Below are 20,923 nucleotides of genomic sequence, written 5' to 3'. Positions count from 1 at the left end.
TTATTTGGTGGTATCTTTAGGGTTTTCTATACATAGTATCATGTCATCTTCAAAGAGTAACAGTTCTTTCTTACCAGTTTGGATCATTTTACATCTTTTTCTTGTCTGATTGTATGGCTAGGACTTCCAAGGCTATATTACATAAAGAGTGCAAAAGTGGGCCACCCTTGTCTTTTTCCTGATCTTAGAGGAAATGCTTTCTTTCAGCTTTTCACTCTTGAATATGACGTTGGCTGTAGGCTGGTCATAGATAGCCTTTATTATGTTGAGTGATGTACCTTCTCTAGTCCCTTTGTTGAGTTTTATACCATAAATGGATGTTTAATTATGTCAAAAGTTTTTGCTGTATTTTTTGAGATGACTGTATGATTTTCATTCTTCAGTTTATTAACGCGGTATATCACAATGTATAGTTTGCATAAACTGAACCATCCTTGCATCCTTGGGATAAAATGCCACTTGATCATGGAGTATAATCCTTTTCAATGTACTGGTGAATTTGGTTGCTAATATTTTGTTGGGAATTTTTGCATCTATGTTCATCAGTGATATGGCCTGTATTTTTCTATTTTGTGTGTGGTATCTTTGTCTGGTTTTGACATCAGGGTGATCTGGCCTCAAAGAATGAGTTTGGGAGTTTTCTTTCCTATTCGAATGTTTGGAATAGTTTGAGAAGGACAGATGTAAACTCTTCTTTAAATATTTGGTAGAATTCACCCATTAAACTCTTTGGTCCTCAACTTTTGTTTCTTGGGAGTTGTTTTCTTGCTGATTTAATTTCGTTACTGGTAATAGGTCTATTCACATTTTTTATTCTTGATTCAATCTTGGAAGACTCTATTTCTAAAAATTCACCCATTTCTTGTAGTAATCTGTCCACAGTAATCTCCTATAATTCTTTGTATTTCTCTAGTGTCAATTTTAAGTTCTACTTTTTCCTTTCTGATTTTATCTACTAGGCCCTCTCTTTTTCTTGATGAGCCTAGCTACAGATTTTTAAATTTTGTTTATCTTCTCAAAGAACCACCTTTTACTTTCACTGATCTTTTCTACTTTTCTTAAAAATTTTCTATTTCAAACGACCCAATCAAAAAATGGGCCAAAGAACTAAATAGACATTTCTCCAAAGAAGACATACGGATGGCTAACAAACACATGAAAAGATGCTCAACATCACTCATTATTAGAGAAATGCAAATCAAAACCACAATGAGGTACCACTTCACACCAGTCAGAATGGCTGTGATCCAAAAATCTGCAAGCAATAAATGCTGGAGAGGGTGTGGAGAAAAGGGAACCCTCCTACACTGTTGGTGGGAATGCAAACTAGTACAGCCACTATGGCAGAACAGTGTGGAGATTCCTTAAAAAATTGCAAATAGAACTACCTTATGACCCAGCAATCCCACTTCTGGGCATACACACCGAGGAAAACCAGAATTGAAAGAGACACATGTACCCCAATGTTCATCGCAGCACTGTTTATAATAGCTAGGACATGGAAACAACCTAGATGTCCATCAGCAGATGAATGGATAAGAAAGCTGTGGTACATATACACAATGGAGTATTACTCAGCCGTAAAAAAGAATTCATTTGAATCAGTTCTGATGAGATGGATGAAACTGGAGCCGATTATACAGAGTGAAGTAAGCCAGAAAGAAAAACACCAATACAGTATACTAACACATATATATGGAATTTAGGAAGATGGCAATGACGACCCTGTATGCAAGACAGGGAAAGAGACACAGATGTGTATAATGGACTTTTGGACTCAGAGGGAGGGAGAGGGTGGGATGATTTGGGAGAATGACATTCTAACATGTATACTATCATGTAAGAATTGAATCGCCAGTCTATGTCTGATGCAGGATACAGCATGCTTGGAGCTGGTGCATGGGGATGACCCAGAGAGATGTTATGGGGAGGGAGGTGGGAGGGGGGTTCATCTTTGGGAACGCATGTAAGAATTAAAGATTTTAAAATTTAAAAAATAAAAAAATAAATAAAATTTTAAAAAAAAAGACTGGGAAAAAACAAACAAAAAAAAATTTTCTATTTCATTTATTTTTGCTCTGATCTTCTTTATTCATTCCTCCTACTAACTTTGGGTTTGCAAGTTGTTTATCCTAGCTCCTTTATGTATAAGGTTAGGTTGTTTGAAATTTTTTTCTTGTTTCCTGTGGTCGGCTTATATTGCTATAAACTTCCCTCAGAAATGCTTTTGCTGTGTGCCATAGATTTTGGATTGCTTTGTTTCCATTTTCACTTGACTCCACATAATTATTTTTTTCTATTTTTTGCTGCACTGCATGGCTTGTGGGATCTTACTTCCTCAACCAGGGATCAAACCTGGGCCCTAAGCAGGATTCCTTGGAGAAGGCAGTGGTAACCTACTCCAGTATTCTTGCCTAGAGAATTTCATGGACAGAGGAGCCTGGTGGGCTACAGTCCACGGGGTCACAGAGTCAGATACGACTTTGCCTGTGTGTACTGAACTGTAACTTCCTCCAATTTTAAAGGAAAACTGAAGAAGGAAATGGCAACCCACTCCAGTGTTCTTGCCTGGAGAATCCCACGGACGGGGGAGCCTGGTGGGCTGCCGTCTATGGGGTCACACTGAGTCGGACACGACTGAAGCGACTTAGTAGCAGTAGTAGTAGTAGGCGAGAAGAGTAGAGTCCAAACCACTGGACTGCCAGGGAATTCCCTGACTCTAAGTATTTTTGGTTTCCTCTTTGAGTTCTTCAGTAACCCACTGGCTTTTGAGTAGCATACTGTTTAATCTCTATGAGTTTGTGTTTGCAGTTTTTTCCCCTTTATAGTTGATTTCTCATAGTATTGCAGTCTCATAGCATTGTAGTTAGAAAAGATGGTTGATACTCTTTTGATCTTGTTTTGTGGTCTACCATGTGATTTATCCTGGAGAATGTTCTATGTGTACCTGAAAAGAATATGTATTCTGCTGCTTCTGGATGGAATGTTCTGTAAACATCCAATAGGATTTGAAATAAAGAGGTGTAAATTTCTAATTTTGTTCTTTTTCAATGTTTTTTTTTTTTTTTTTTCCTTTCTCTCTGGAATCACTTGAGATCCCATATGAAGTTTAGGATAGATCTTTTTCCATTTCTTCAAAAAACATTACTGGGATTTCCATAAGGACTGCAATGACTCTATAGATCACACTGGGTGCTATGACATCTTAACAGTATTAATTATTCTAATCCATGAATATAGGATGTCTTCCCATGTATTTATGCCTTTAATTTCTTTCAGCAATATCTTATAGCTTTCATCATAAGCCTTTCACCTCCTAGGTTAACGAAATTCCTAAGTATTTTATTTTTGGTACTATTATAAATGGCACTGTTTTCTTAATTTCCTTTTCCAGCTACTAGCATATAAAATGATACAAGTGATTTTTGTTTTGTATCTTGCTACTTTGCTAAATTCATTTACCAGTTCTAATAGCTGGGTTGTGAAATCTTCAGGGTTTTATACATGTAAGATCACATTACCAGCAAACATATAATTTACCTTCTTCATCCACAATTTGAAAATCTATCCTGGATAATGTACCTTGTGCACTTAAGAATGTGTATTCTGTTGTTGTTGCATTGAGTATTCTATACATGTCTGTTGGATCTAGTTGATTGCTGTGCTGTTCAAGTCATCTTTGAGCCTTACTAATTTGTCTGGTTGTTATATATCCACTTTTGGGAATGAGTTATATTAAAGTCTTCAACTACTGTTGTAGAATCTACTTTCCTTCATATATTTTAACCATGTGCCATTAGGTGCATAGATGTATATAACTGTTACATCTTATTGTATTAAAATATAATGTCCTTCTTTGACTCTTGTAATCTTTTTTGATTTAAAGTTTACCTTATATTAGTACAGCAGCCTCCATCCTTTAAGTTACTATTTCTATGGCATATCTTTTTCCTTTCTTTCACTTTCAAAACCTATTTGTATCTTTGGATCTAAAGTGAGTCTCTTATATATAGTATACACTAGGGTCATTTCCCTCCATTCTGCCAAGGTCTATTTTTGATTGGAGAATTTAATTTATTTATATTTTAAGTAATTAATATGGGAAGGAAATCTTTAAAAAAGAGGAGATATATGTATACATAGAACTTTGCTGTACAGCAGAAACTAACACAACATTGTAAAGAAACTATATGCCAACAAAAATTAATTTTAAAAAAGTAATTACTGATGAGCAGGGGCTTAATTCTTCCATTTTGCCGTGTCTGTAGGTCTTATAGTTTTTTATCCTTCATTTCCTACATTATCTTCTTCTGTGCTTATATGTCTTTTCTTATGGTGAAACTTTTCAAGTCCCTTTTCATTTGCTTCTGGGTATAATTTATAGCTACTTTCTTTGTGATTATCATGGTGAATGCACTTAATATACTAATGTGATAACACTAATTTGAATTTATATGAGCTTAACTTTAATATTATACAAAAACTTTACTTCTTTACAGTTTTGTCTGCACCCCCATTCAGTTACTAATGTCACAAAAGTACATCTGTCTGCACTATATGTTAAAAAATAAAGCCTAATATATTTTTAAATGCACAAGTCCCCTAAATCATGTGAAAACAAAAAATGAAGTTACAAACCAAAGTTACAAAAATATTAGCTTTTATAATTGCCCATGCATTTATCTTTAATGGAGATTTTTTTTTTATTATAGTTTTAAGTTACTAACTATTGTAACTATCTATAGTAACAAGCTGTTACTATCTATCAACCAGAAGGACATGCTTTAGCATTTCTTGCCAAGGCAAGTCTAGGGATAACAAACCCAATCAGCTTTCATTTAAGTAGGACTGTCACGCCTTTGTTTTGCTGGATATAGGATTCTTGATATACAGGTATCTTCTTCCAGCACTTAAAATATATAAACTCACTTCCTTCTGGCGCTCAATATTTCTGATAAGAAATCTGTTGAAAGTCTTATTCAGGATCCCTTGTATGTGAGAAGCCATTTCTTGCTGCTTTAAACATTCACTCCTTGTCTTTCTATAGCTTGATTATAATATGCCTTGGCATGGGCCTCTTGAGTTTATTCCACCTTAGTGTGTGTGAAGCTTCTTGGGTGGTTATATTCACATTTTTCATGAACTATGTTAAGTTTTTCTCTTTATTTCCTCAAATAATCTCTTTGCCCCTTCTCTCTTGCCTTTCCTTCTGGGACATCCACAATATGTATGCTGCCCCAACTGATGGTTTCCAACAGGTCCCTTAGGCTCTGTTTGCTTCATTTTCTTTTTCCCTTCTGTTCCTCAGACTTGACCATTTCAACTGTACTATTTTCAAGTTCATTACTTCTTCTACCTGCTCAAATCTGCTTCTGAATAACTCTAGCAGTTTTTTCATTGAATGTTATATTTTCCAGGTGCATAATTTCTTTTTGCTTCTTGTTCATGTTTTCTGTCTCTTTACTGATACTTCCATTTTGCTTACATATCATTTTCTTGACTTTGTTCACACCTTACTTTAGTTCTCTGCATGTCTTTAAGATGGTTGTTTTAAAGTCTTGGTTAGTAAATCTGCCATCTGGTCTTTTTCAGGGAACTTTTCTGTTGATTTCCTTTCAATGGTCCATACTTTCCTGTTTTGTTGATACCTTGTGATCTTGTTGTTATTTTGAAAACTGGACATTTAAGCTTTTTAAGATGATAACTCTGGAAGTTAGATTTTCCTAGGGTTTGACAGGCTTTTTTGTTTGGTTTTATTGCTGTAGGGTATCTCTGTACTGAGATCATCCTGAGATGTAAACTTAGCCTTTTCAGGTCTTTTTAGAACCTGTGTATTTCCCTGGGCATGCACAGTGACCACCTATATTCCCCAGTACATGTGGTTGCTTCTCTTTGTTATTTAATATTTTATTTATTTATTTGGCCATACCAAGTCTTAGTGGTGGCATGTGGGATCTACTTCCCTGACCAGAGATCAAACCCAGGCCCCCTGCAGTGGAAGTACGGTGTCTAAGCCACTGGAGAAGTCCCTGTGGTTGTTTTCGATTGTCTTAGTCCTCAATGTCAGGGATGTAAAACGGTACAGTACTGCGGAAAATGCTATCGTGGCTCCTCTAAAATTAACTACAGAATTAATTACCATTTGACCAATCCTTCCCTCTCCTAAACCCTCCTCACCACCCAGCAACCACAAGTCTGTTCTCTATCTCTGAGTCTGTTTCTGTTTCATAGATATGCTCATTTGTGTCATAGTTTACATTCCACATATAACTGATATCATATGTACATAAACTGATGAATGTAAACCATTTAAAAATATACAGTTCATTGATAATAAGTACACTTACACTGTTGTACAGCCATCATCACTATCTCCTGAACTTTCCCTTCGTTTCTTGTTGAAACTCTGTTCATATTAACAGTGACTCTCCATTTTTCCTTCTTCACATTCCCTGGTAATCACTATTCTTTCTGTCTCTATAAATCAGACTCAGTGTAATCAGAGTATTTATCCCATTGTGTCTGGCTTATTTTACTTCATAATGTTTTCATGACTCATTTATGTGATAGCATGTATCAGAATTTCCTTCTTTTTAAAGACTGAATAAATATCCCATTGTATGTATATACTTCATTTTGTTTATGTATTCATCTATCAATAGAAATTTGGGTTATTTATACCTTCTGCTATTGAGAATTATGCTGTTATGAACATGAGTGTACAATTTATTTAATCTGACTTGCATAAAACCATTTCTTTATAAGTAGGAAGAACTTTATTTAGGTTTTTTTTTTAATTGCTTAAAACAACAAAAATTTATTCTTTAATTCTGGTACACAGAAGTCTAAAATCAAAGTGTTGTTGGACTTCCCTGATGGTATAGTGAATAAGAATCCACCTGCCAGTACAGAGGACATGGGTTTGATCCCTGGTCCAGGAAGATTTCACATGCCACAGAGCAACTAAAGCCTGTTCACAACATCTACTGAGCTCATGCCCTAGGGCCCATGAGCCTTAACTACTGAGTCAATGTGCCACAACTAATAAAGCCTGCATGATCTAGAGCCCACACTCTGCAACTACTGAGCCCGCCTGCTGCAATTACTGAAGTCCACGTGCCCAGAGCCTGTACTGCACAAGAGAAACCACTGCAGAGAAGCCTGCTCACCACAACTAGAGAAAGCCCACGCCCAGCAACAAAGACCCAGAGCAACAAAAAATAAATATATAATAAAATCAAGGTGTTGGAAGAGCTTCATTTCTTCTGGGAGCTTCAAGAAAGAATCCATTTCCTTGCCTTTTCTAGTTTCTAGAGGTCAAATGCATTCCTTAGCTTATGTCTTCTTCCTTCATCTTCAAAGCAATCCATTCCACCATCTGGTTCTGTGGTCACAACTCCTTTTCTCAACATACTGCCTCCCTTTTATAAGAACTCTTATGATTACAATGGGCCCACCCAAAGAACCCAGGATAATCTCCCCATCTCAAGATCTCTAATCAAATGTGCAAGTTCCTTTTTGCCACGTAAGGTAACATATTCACAGGTTCTGGGTATTAGGACGTGGACATCTTTGGGAGGCCATTATTCTATCATAGAACGTGAGCACCTGCTTTGTTTCCAACACGAACCTAGGCTCTAGGAAATCAGAGCTGAATGAATATGGTCCCTTCCCCTTGAACAGCTGAATTTCAGGCTCCAGGAAAGATTTACTTCTTTTAAAATGTAACATTTCTTTGAGTTGATTATATCTTATTTTCCTTATAATAATTAGAAAGCAAATAATTAGAGCTATAAATAATATAAACTATGTTTTCTATATGAAGATTCAGCCTATTTTTATGAACTAATGCAAAATACAGCAACAGGATAAGAGACATAAAATAGTAATTTACCTCTTATTTGCCTGTCAACAACTCTCATTTCCTTTCTTATCTTCAATGACCATTCATTGACCTGGGAAAAATTTTAGAAAAGGAATTATAAGAGAAGGCAACACCTCCAATTCACCAAATTTTGAAAAATTTTCTATTAATTTTACATTTAATCTTAATACAATCTAGAAATAAAATAAGCTTATTTTGAAAGAAACTGCCTTAGGGCCAAATTCTTTTTAGTCTTTTTATTCATAGTACATAGAATTCTCAAACTATTCAAAGATTCCTATTCTGAAGGCAGTATGAAGCACTTTATACAAGATCTCTGAGAGAGTTCAACACCCTGCAGGTATATACAATTTTTCAAGAGGTACATGGGGACAGAAAGGTTTTATGGGCAACAGATTTTTTTATTTCTACACATAATCATTTAAAAAACTGCTGTACCTGTGTCATAAAAGTTCACCTTTTCTTTCTCCCCTTTAACAATTACACCACTTCATTTTACAGAAGAAATATTTCTCCAGCCTACATGTCTTTTACTATGATAGATCTCCCTGAGAGGCAAAAACCTCTGAAGCACTAAGCATAGAGCCAACTAGAAATACTGGTGTAGGTGTTGAGAAAGTAGTGAATGACTCTAATGATTGCCAAATTCTTACACAATTTCCCCTAGTCCTCAGTTTCAAAAATGAAGGAAAATAATTTATCAGTTGATAAATTATTAAAACTAAACTTTACATTAAATCAATATGTGCTTTTTGGCATATGATCCAGAAGTTCAAAGAACTAAGTGATGCTGACGTACAAAATCCTTTCCACTACCATCTACTTATTAATATTAATGATGTTTCCCAACGTTTGAGTCTAATGAAACATAAAATAGGACTTTCTTCTAGTTGAGGCACCTCATGATGAACATCTCTTGTCTACACCAGTGTCAAGGGCCCCTGGCAGTTGGCACAGATCTTCAGACACAAGAAGATGGCCACAGTCACGGCACACTGCAAAGAGGGCAACAGTCTCTGTAGGTGAATGGGTCACCCCCAGAGTTGATCCACCCATGCACAGCTACAATACAAGCTCCCAGCAATGGTTCTACTTCTTGGGAAGGAGCAATTAGCTGGCATGGACCTCAGTGTCCATGTGAAGGGCGGTGGTCACATAGCCCAGGATTTTTGCAATCTACCAGTCCACCTTCAAAGCCCTGGTGACCTTACTATCAGAAATATGTAGATAGGTTTCAAAAAAAAAAAAAGATCAAAGATATCCTCAACCAAGATGAGGACACTGAACACTGCTACTAGCTGCAAATTCAAATGTCTGGAGACCCTAGTGCCCACGATTACTACCAGAAATTCTACCAATCATGACGATCAGGGTTAACCTTTATAATAAACAGTGGTTGTGGGATTTAAGGTAAAAAATAATAATAAAATAAAACAGGAAAGGAATTGATGCTGAACCCTTTAGCACTCATCCATGGATACATGAACTAAATGGTATTAGAAAATTCATACCCTTAGGATGAATTGTCAATAAATTTTGTTTATAATGACTTTAAAACCACTATTTAACAAAATCTATAAAATATTTATTATACAACAACTCTAATTCCCAGATGAAATATTAAAGAACTTAAAACTGCATGGTTATACAAATTAAAAAGTTAATGTTAGGTTTATATATTTTTTTAAGTGAAATTCATATAACACACACTTAGCCATTTTAAAATGTATAATTCAGTGGTATTTAGTGTCTTCACTATGTTTGAAAACCAACTCCCTCTAGTCTCAGAACTTTTTCAGTATGTCAGAAGAACACACTATACCCTATAAAAAATCTTCCCCTATGACCACCCTCCTCCCCATTCTCTGGTGACTACTAATTTGCTATTCTGTATCTTTTGATATGCTTATTTGGGATAGTTAATATAAAATAAATCATAGAATATGTGGTCTTTCATGTCTGGCTTCTTTCATTTAGTATAGTGGTTTTGAGGTTCCTCCATGCTGTAGCACGTATCACTACTTTAGTCCTTTTTATGGCTGAATAATACTGCATGGTATGTACATACAACACCACTTATTTAGCCATTCATCTACTGATGAACATTTGGGTTAGTTTCATTTTCTGGTTACTGTGAATAGTGCTGCTATGAACAAACACAAGTATATGTTTGAGTACTTATTTTCAATTCTTTTGGGTATATACATAGGAGTGGAATTGCTGGGTCATATGATAATTTTGGTCACCTGAGGCAAACAGCCGACTCACTGGAAAAAGTCCCTGATGCTGGGAAAGACGGAGGACAGAGGGAGAAGAGGGCATCAGAGGATGAGATGGTTGGATGGCATCACCCATGCAATGGACATGAACTTGGACAAACTTCTGGTGATGGTAAGGGACACGGAGGCCTGGCATGCTGCAGTCCATGGGGTCGCAAAAGAGTCAGACATGACTGGGTGAGTGAACAAAAAAAGTTAATTCTATTTTATCTTTTTGAGAAACTCCAAAACTCTTTTTCAAAGGGGCTTCATCATTTTACATTGCCACAAGCAATGCACAAAGGTTCCTACCTCTCCACGTCCTTGTCAACACTTTCAACTGTTTAATTACAGCAAATCTATTGAAACTATTGGAAGAGTATCTCATTGTGAATTTGACTTGCATTTCCTTAATAACCAATGAAGCGGAGTACCTTTTCACGTGCTTGTTGGCCATTTTTATCAATATATCTCCCATGGAGAAATGTCTGTTAACGTCTTCTATCCATTTTTAAGTTCAGTTGCCTTTTTATTGTTGAGCGTATGAATTTTTTATATATTCTGATAGTAGATCCTCATTGGACATATAATTTGCAAATATTTTCTCCCATTCCATAGGTCATCTTGTCACTTTCTTGATAACGTCCTTTGGTGCACAAAGGCACTAATTCTGAGAAATTTCAATTTGTCTTTCTTCTGTTGCTTGTGCTTCTGGTGTTATAGCAAAAGAATCCATTGCCAGATATGAGGTCATGAAGACTCACCCTTACATTTTTTTCCTAAGAGTTTTATAGTTTTAGGTCAAAGACTTTAATTTAGGTCTTTGATCCATTTCGAGTTAATCTCTGTGTATGGAGTGAGGTTTTCTTTACATGTGGATACCCAGTCAAAGACCATTTATTGAAGAGACTATCTTTCACTGAATGATCCTGGCACTCTTACAGAAAATCAACTGGCCACAGGTATATGGGTTTACTTCTGGAATCTCAATCCTATTCCACTGATTGATCTATATATCTAACCTTATGCTAATTGTACACTATTTTACTTACAGTAGCTTTATAGTACGTTTTGGAGTTATGAAATATGAGTCCTTAAAATTTGTTTTTCTTTTTCAGTATGGCTTTGGCTATTTGGAATCTGTTGTATTCCATATGAATTTGAAGCTCAATTTCTCCATTTCTGCAAGAAAGACATTTGGAATTTTGATAGGCACTGCACTGAATCTGCAGATCACTTCCGGAAGTACTGCCACTTTAACAACATTAAGTCTTGCAATCCATGAACTTGGGATTTCTTCTTGCAACTTTTTTGCAATTTTCACTGTATAAATGTTTTGCTTCCTTGGTTAAATTTAATCCTCGTATTTTATCCTTTTGGATACTACTGTAAATGAAATTTCAAAATTTCCTTTTTTAGATTTTTCATTGTGAGTGTAAAAACACACAACTGATTTTTAAAAATACCTTGAAACCTGCAACTCTTGAATTCACTTACAACTAATTTTCTGGTGCATTAGGAATCTTTAGAGTGCTCTATTTGTGGAATCATGTTATCAACAAATTAATAGGTTTACTTCTCATCAGTGTGGATGCCTTTTATTTCTTTCTCTTGCCCAACTGCACTGGCTAGGACTTCTAATCCAATGTTGATTAGTAGTAGCAAAGCTGGGGGTCTCTGTCTTGCTCCTGATCTTATGGGAAAAGTTTTCAATCTTTCACAATTTATAATGTATAACTAAGTATCATGTTAGCTGCAGATTTTTATAAATGGCCTTTATCATCTTAGGAAAGTTTCCTTCTATTCCTAGTTTTCTGAGTATTTTTATCATAAAAAGTATGTACATACTTTTGTTCTAAGTATAATAAATTATTTTAAGCATAAAAGTATTACTTTAGGAGAAATCTATGGGAGAAAGCACAATGTAAAAAAAAAAGAAATTCCCCTTTCAAGGAGAAAGAAAATAAAAATGTCTGAAATAAAAATGTCTGATTATAAATGAACATTGACAGGTATCAAATCACTGTGATACATTTTTAAAAGAGTAATTCAACACTTCCATTTAAACACAACATTTACAATATACCAAAACCTCTCTTGAGAGAATGACAGATGGAACAAAGAGCAAATAAGTAAGGATATAGCTGACCTAATCAGAACTATCAATCAACTTGATCTAGTTAACATTTACAGAATATTCTAACAACAGAATGCATATACTTCTCAAGCTTTCAGGGAAACACTTCTCAAGACAGACCTCTTTCTGGGCCATAATACACATACTCTAACAATTTAAAAAAACAGAAATCATACAAACTGTGTTCTGAGACCATGACGGAATGAAGCTAGAAATCAGTACCAGAAAAATCCCCAAATATTTGGAGATTAAACAACACACATCTAAATAACAGGTGAGTCAAAGAAAAAGTCTCACTAGAAATCTAAAATTTTATTTAAGTGAAAATAAATACATCTTATGAAAATGCACAGGATGCAGCAAAAGCATTAGGAAATTAATTTATGGCATTAAATGCATATATTAGAAAACAAGAGTCTAACCATCAATAACCATGAGTCCACCTTAGGAAACTAAAGAAAGAATAGAAATTTAAGCATCAAGCAAGCAGAAGAAAAGAAATTTAAAAATTAAAAGAAGCAATGAAATTGAAGAGAGGAAAGTAACACAAAATCAATGAAGCAAAAAATTGGGGCTCTTTAAACAGATCAATAAAATAAATAAGCCTTTAGCCAAACTAACAAAGAAAAAAAAGAGAAGACAAGTTTACCAATATCAGAAGTACAAAAGGGGTCATCAACTATTGTGTCCATGGAGAATAAAAAGACAATGAAAGAATATTATGAACAATTCTATGTTCACAAGCTTAGTAAATTAGATGAAAGGGACAAACTACTTGAAAGCCTACTAAAATCCATATGAGAAGTAGATTATCTGAATAGGCCTATCATTATTCAAACAACTGAATCAATAGTTAATAACTTGCCAACAAAGAAAGTAACAGGCCCAGACAGTTTCACTGCTGAATTCCACCAGACTTATGGAAGAAATATCAATTCTCTACAAAATCTTCAAGAAAATATGAGGGAATACTTCTTAACTCATTTTATGAGGATAGCATAATCCTAGTATTAGAACGAGATAAAGACATTACAAGAAGGGAAAACTACAGACCAGTATATATCATGAATGCAAAAATACTCAACAAAATGTTAGCAAATTGAATGTAAAATTATATAAAAAGAATTATAAACAATAACCAAGTGTGATTTATTCTAGGTATGCAAGGCTGGTTCAACATTCAAAAATTGGCCACCATAATCTACTACACATCAGTAGATAAGAAAAATCATATGCATTGACATGAAAAAACTATTTGACAACATCCTATATACACAATAAAAATTCTCCGTGAATGATACGTTTGTTTCCAAGGCAAACCATTCAATACTACAGCAACCCAAGTCTATGCCCCTACAAGTAATGCTGAAGAAGCGGAAGTTCAACGGTTCTCTGAAGACCTACAAGACCTTCTAGAACTAACACCCAAAAAAGATGTCCTTTTCATTAGAGGGGACTGGAATGCAAAAGTAAGAAGTCAAGAGCTACCCGGAATAATAGACAAATTTGGCCTTGGAGTACAGAATGAAGCAGGGCAAAGGCTAATAGAGTTTTGCCAAGAGAACGCACCACTCATAGCAAACACCCTCTTCCAATAACACAGAGAAACTCTACACATGGACATCACCAGATGGTCAATACCAAAATCAGACTGATTACATTCTTTGCAGCCAAAAATGGAGAAGTTCTATACAGTCAGCAAAAACTAAAAGAGACCAGGAACTGACTGTAGCTCAGATCATGAATTCCTTACTGCCAAATTCAGACTTAAATTGAAGAAAGTAGGGAAATCCACTAGACCATTCAGGTATGACCTAAATCAAATCCCTTACGATTACACGGTAGAAGTGAAAAATAGACTCTTAGATCTGATAAGAGTCTCTGAAGAATTATGGATGGATGTTCATGACATTGTACAGGAGGCAAGACCAGCCCCAAGAAAAAGAAATGCAAAAAGACAAACTGGTTGTCTGAGGAGGCTTTACAGATAGCTGTGACTAGACGAGAAGCGAAAAGCAAAGGAGAAAAGGAAAGATATACCCATTTGAATGCACAGTTCCAATGAATAGCAAGGAGAGATAAGAAAGCCTTTCTCAGTGATCAGTGCAAAGAAATAGAGGAAAACAACAGAATGGGAAAGACTAGAGATCTCTTCAAGAAAATTAGAGATACCAAGGGAACATTTCACGCAAAGATAGGCACAATTAAGGACAGAAATGGTATGGCCCTAACAGAAGCAGAAGATATTAAGAAGAGGTGGCAAGAATACACAGAAGAACTGTACGAAAAAGATCTTCATGACCCAGATAATCATGATGGTGTGATCACTCACCTAGAGCCAGACATCCTGGAATGCGAAGTCAAGTGGGCCTTAGGAAGAATGACTACAAACAAAGCTGGTAGAGGTGATGGAATTCCAGTTGAGCTCTTTCAAATCGTAAGAGATGATGCTGTGAAAATACCGCACTCAATATGCCAGCAAATTTGGAAAACTCAGCAGTGGCTACAGGACTGGAAAAGGTCAGTTTTCATTCCAATCCCAAAGAAAGGCAATGCTAAAGAATGCTCAACCTACCACACAATTGCACTCATCTCACATGCTAGTAAAGTAATGCTCAAAATTCTTCAACCCAGGCTTCAACAGTACGTGAACCGTGAACTTCCAGACGTTCAAGCTGGATTTAGAAAAGGCAGAGGAACCAGAGATCAAATTGCCAACATCCACTGGATCATGGAAAAAGCGAGAGAGTGCCAGAAGAACATCTACTTCTGCTTTATTGACTATGCCAAAGCCTTTGATTGTGTGGATCACAACAAACTGGAAAATTCTTCGAGATGGGAATACCAGACCACCTTACCTGCCTCCTGAGAAATCTGTATACAGGTCAAGAACCAACAGTTAGAACTGGACATGGAACAACAGACTGGTTCCAAATCGGGAAAGGAGTACATCAAGGTTGTATATTGTCACCCTGCTTATTTAACATATATGCAGAGTACATCATGAGAAACGCTGGACTGGATGAAGCACAAGCTGGAATCAAGACTGCCGGGAGAAATATCAATAACCTCAGATAATGCAGATGACACCACTCTTATGGCACGAAATGAAGAAGAACTAAAGAGCGTCTTGATGAAAGTGAAAGAGGAGAGTGAAAAGTTGGCTTAAAACTAAACATTCAGAGAACTAAGATCATGGCATCTGGCCCCATCACTTCATGGGAAATAGATGGGGAAACAAGGGAAACAGTGACAAACTATTTTGGGGGGTCCAAAATCACTGCAGATGGTGACTGCAGCCATGAAATTAAAAGATGCTTGCTCCTTAAAAGAAAAGTTATGACCAACCTAGACAGCACCTTAAAAAGCAGAGACATTACTTTGCAGACAATGGTCTGTCTAGTCAAAGTTTTGGTTTTTCCAGTAGTCATGTATGGATGTGAGAGGTGGACTATAAAGAAAGCTGAGCACCAAACAATTGATGCTTTTGAACTGTGGTGTTGCAGAAAACTCTTGAAGAGTCCCTTGGACAGCAAGGAGATTCAACCAGTCCATCCTAAAGGAAATCAGTCGTGAATATTCATTGGAAGGACTGATGCTGAAGCTGAAACTCCAATACTTTGGCCACCTGATGCAAAGAGCTGAATCATTTGAAAAGACCCTGATGCTGGGAAAGATTGAAGGCCAGAGGAGAAGGGGACAACAGAGGATGAGATGGTTGGATGGCATCACCAACTCGATGGGCAGGAGTTTGAGTAAACTCCAGGAGTTGGTGCTGGACAGGGGAGCCTGGCGTACTGCAGTCCATGGGATTGCACAGTCGGACACAACTGAGTGACTAAACTGAATTATAAACCTGAATAAAATGAAAATCCCTCAATTTAATTTTTAAAAAACTGCAGCTTCCTCCACCTCAAACTATAGGTAACAATATAACCAAGGGCAAGAAATTACAAGTCTTCCCTGCTAATATCAGGAACAAGGCAAGGATATCATTTCTGTCTACTCCTATTCAATGTGTAATGAAGTCCTAGCTAGCACAATAAGAAAAGGAAATAAAAGGTATACAAATTGGGGACAAAACAATTAAAGTGATATTTTCTGTTGATTCTTTGGGATGGATATATATATATCCCAAAAAAGTCACTAAGAACTCCAAGAACTAACAAGCAAATACAGACGGGTCATAGGACATAAGGTTAATACACAAAAGTTAACTGCTTTCAAATACACCAGTAATAAGTGATCAGAAATTTAAAAACATTTAGCAGAGCCCCAAAGAAAACAATAAAACACTTGGGTATAGATCTAACAATATGTATAGGATCTACCAGTAGAAACCTACAAAACACTAATGAAAGAAAAAAAACATAAATAAATGGAGAGGTATTCCATGTTCATGTGTTAGAAAACTAAACATTAAGATATCAGTTCTTTCCAACTTCATTTGTAAATTCAATGCAATCTCAATCAAATTACCAAAGTCTATTTTGTAGATATCAACAAACTGATGTAAAAGTTTATATGGAAAGGCAAATGCCCTGGAATAGCCAAGATAAAAGTGAAGAGAAACAAAGCTGGAAGATGCCCTATTACCCAATTTCAAGACTTAATATAAAGCTACAGTATTCGAGCTTCCCTGGTGGCTCAATAGAAAAAGAATCTACCTGCAATGCAGGAGACACAGGAGATGGAGGTTCACCCCCTGGGTTAGGAAGATGCCCTGGAGAAGGAAATGGCAATCCACTCCAGTATTCTTGCCTGAAAAATCCCATGGACTGAGGAACCTGGTGGGCTACAGTACAATGGCTTGCAAAGAGTCGGACACGACTGAGCAACTTGGCACAGTATTTGGGACAGAGTAGTTGTCAAAAGAATAGACACACAGATCAGTGGAACAGAATAGAGAGCCTAGAATTAGACCCACACAAATATACTCAACTGATCATGTAACAAATAGAATTTTTTTATCACAATGGACAGTAACTAGTTTTGGAACCCTAAATTCAAGTCTTCCCAATAATGCTGTTTAAGCACAATCTCCATTTTATTAACACCCAAAAATGATAAATCCTACTGTTTATACTGAAAGTATATCTATGATTAGAAGCACTGAAGTATGAATTGGAACAATTCAATAACTATGTAAAAGGTGGCAACTAACTGAACAACAATTTCACACAAGTACCAGAAAATCTTGCTTTCCCCAAATGTTAACAATAGTCAGAAAAGTAGTTAAAGAATATATTTTCTGAATTCGGTCTTCGAGTCTCAGCTTAATTGTTACCTTGGGAGGCCCTCTGTGACCCCTAGGGTAAGTTAAACCCATCTGTAGTGTAACTAGACAGAACCCTATCAGTTCAGTTCAGTTCAGTCGCTCAGTCATGTGCGACTCTTGGAACCCCACGGACTGCAGCACGCCAGGCCTCCCTGTCCAGCACCAACTCCTGGAGTTTACTCAAACTCATGTCCATTGAGTCTCTTTTGTAATCATTATGTTAATTATATTAAACTAATATAATTATATATAACTAATACAGTGATATTAATGTGCATACACATTATAGACTGTACACTCCAGAAGGTCAAAGACCTTTTCTTATTCACTAACTCCTTGTGCAATGTCTGACACAAGGAAATGCTCAATAAATATCTGTTGAATTTAACTGCATAAAACGTGTTGTGAAGAAGGGCCATAAAAATCTCAGTCATCAGAAACACTTACCAAAAAACTACAGAAACTTTATACATGTGTCTTTAAATGTCAGAGAAAAAGGTTCATTAAAGCCATCAGAATTTTTTCATTAACTTACAAAATGGAAAGGGATTTTGTGAAAGAAAAACGTATGTAAGAGAAATGGGAATAATCAAGATCATCCAGCCACAACTCAGATCAGTAGTTATCAATCTCACTGCACAGCTTGCACTAGTTTAAATAGTAATGAGACTATTTCCCCAGAATCTTCTCATTTTATGAACGGCAGAACTAAGGCCAAACATTGAAGATAACAAAATCACTGCAGATGGTGATTGCAGCCATGAAATTAAAAGACACTTACTCCTTGGAAGGAAAGTTATGACCAACCTAGATAGCCTATTGAAAAAGATATTTTTTTCAGAGAGATTACTTTGTCAACAAAGGTTGGTCTAGTCAAGGCTATGGTTTTTCCAGTGGTCACGTATGGATGTGAGAGTTGGACTGTGAAGAAAGCTGAGCACCAAAGAATTGATGCTTTTGAACTGTGGTGTTGGAGAAGACTCTTGAGAGTCCCTTGGACTGCAAGGAGAGCCAACCAGTCCATCCCAAAGGAGATCAGTCCCAGGTGTTCATTGGAAGGACTGATGCTGAAGCTGAAACTCCAATACTTTGGCCACCTGATGTGAGGAGCTGACTCATTTGAAAAGACCCTGATGCTGGGAGGGATTGGGGGCAGGAGGAGAAGGGGACGACAGAGGATGAGATGGCTGGATGGCATCACCGACTCAATGGACTTGAGTTTGGGTGAACTCCGGGAGTTGGTGATGGACAGGGAGGCCTGGTGTGCTACGATTCATGGGGTTGCAAAGAGTCGGACAGGACTGAGCGACTGAACTGAACTGACCAAAATACTGGAGCAGATACTAGACTGGAGAAGATACTAGAACAGTAAATATTAGTTCCCTAGGGTAACTTATTCAGCTTTACTCCCTGGTAAAATAAAAATTGGGGTGCTTAAATGAGGTAAGAGTATGACATTACTTTGCAAACTGAATAGCATAATATAATGAACATTTTGTGGCTTGTATGTATTCTAAGATGCTTGTTGTTATAGAACTGAATTTTTGATGTTCAGTTCAGTCGCTCAGTCATGTCCATCTCTTTTCGACCCCATGAATTGCAGCACGCCAGGCCTCCCTGTCCATCACCAACTTCCAGAGTTCACACCAGGCCTCCCTGTCCATCACCAACTTCCAGAGTTCACTCAAACTCATGTCCATTAAGTCAGTGATGCCGTCCAGCCATCTCATCCTCTGTCGTCCCCTTCTCCTCCTGCCCCCAATCCCTCCTAGCATCAGGGTCTTTTCAAATGAGTCAACTCTTCGCATGAAGGGGCCAAAGTATTGGAGTTTCAGCTTCAGCATCAGTCCTTCAATCTTTCCCAGCATCAGGGTCTTTCACCTGATATAAACAGCCAAGTCAGTGGAAAAGTCCCTGATGCTGGGAAAGGTTGAGGGCAGAAGAGGGCATCAGAGGATGAGATGGCTGGATGGCATCACCAATGTAATGGACATGAACTTGGGCAAACTTTGGGAGATGGTGAGGGACAGGGAGGCCTGGCGTGTGTAGTCCTTGGGGTTGCAAAGAGTGGGACATGACTCAGCAACTTAACAACAACACTGTTTTAGTACCTATGATTATTGAATACAATCAACACACACAGTATGTGCCAGCAACCTCCTGTTGCATGACAATGGTTTAAAATATGCCTGCTAGGGCTGAACAGGCTTCCCTGGTGGCACAAACTGTAAAGAATCTGCCCGCAACGCAGGAGACGTTTGATCCCTGGGTAGGGAAGACCTCCTGGAGAAGGGAAAAACAACCCACTCCAGTATTGTTGCCTGGAAAATCCCATGGACAGAGGAGTCTGGCTGGCTACAGTCTATGGGGTTACAAACAGTCAGACACGACTGAACGACTTACACACACAGACACGCGGCTGAACAGGTGAGATCACCTATTAAATGAAAAATTTGGGGTTTTTTTTCATATTATGTGTAAGTATGTACTGGTTGCTGTAATGCTTCTCAAACTTTAATATGCACACTTATCACTGGGGATTTTGTCAGAATTCAAATTATGGTTCAACAGATGGGGCTTGAGATTTCTAACAAGGTGCCAGTTGATGCTGGTGGTCTGAACTTTTAAAGTAAGGTAGAAAAACGGTCCCCAATCTTTCTGGCACCAGGGACTGTTTTTGTGGGAGACAAATTTTCCACTGAAGGAGGATGGGGGATGGTTTCAGAACAACTGAAGTGCAATACAGGTATTGTGCATCAGCTCCACCTCAGATCAAACATTAGATTCCAGAGGTTGGGGACCCTTGATATAGAATATACAAAGAATTTACTCTGGGAGTTCCCTCGTGGTCCAGTGATTAGGGTTCCGGATTTCACTGCCACGGACTTGGTTTGATCCCTGGTCAGGGAACAGAGATCCTGTATGGGGCGGCCAAAAACATATTTACTGAAACTAGCACTACTAGCTAGGAGAAGGAAATGGCAACCCACTCCACTGTTCTTGCCTAGAGAATTCCGTGGACAGAGGAGACTGGTGGGCCGCTGTCAATGGGGTCGCAGAGAGTCATATACGACTGAAGCGACTTAGCATGCATGCATGCATTGGAGAAGGAAATGGCAACCCACTCCAGTATTCTTGCCTGGAAAATCCCAGGGACAGAGGAGCCTGGTGGGCTGCTGTCTATGGGGTCGCACAGAGTCGGACACGACTGAAGCGACTTAGCAGCAGCACCACTACTAGCTAACAAGACTTACCGTCCTTCCGTTTTCTATGACTCTGAAGTGATACTACTGTCATTCCTACTCAACACACAAGACTAAGGCACACAGAAATGAACTTTCCCTAGATCACAAAGCTGATTATGT

At 37.4% G+C, this 20,923-nt stretch overlaps 1 protein-coding gene across 2 annotated transcripts in view; it reads right to left on the bottom strand.

Moving 5' to 3' along the window:
* LOC102188868 (charged multivesicular body protein 3) overlaps nucleotides 1-20,923 on the bottom strand; it is an 88,819-nt gene that overhangs the window by 23,704 nt on the left and 44,192 nt on the right. For both annotated transcript variants that reach the window (XM_018055356.1, XM_005686701.3), the window contains one exon: nucleotides 7,895-7,955. In XM_018055356.1, coding sequence (XP_017910845.1) covers nucleotides 7,895-7,955 — 61 coding nt within the window. The remainder of the gene's footprint in view (nucleotides 1-7,894; nucleotides 7,956-20,923) is intronic.

The sequence above is a fragment of the Capra hircus genome, chromosome 11, assembly GCF_001704415.2.
Source record: "Capra hircus breed San Clemente chromosome 11, ASM170441v1, whole genome shotgun sequence".
Lineage (NCBI taxonomy): Eukaryota > Metazoa > Chordata > Mammalia > Artiodactyla > Bovidae > Capra > Capra hircus.
The sequence above is the reverse complement of the archived record's forward strand: the minus strand, read 5'-3'. Positions and strand labels throughout refer to the sequence as shown.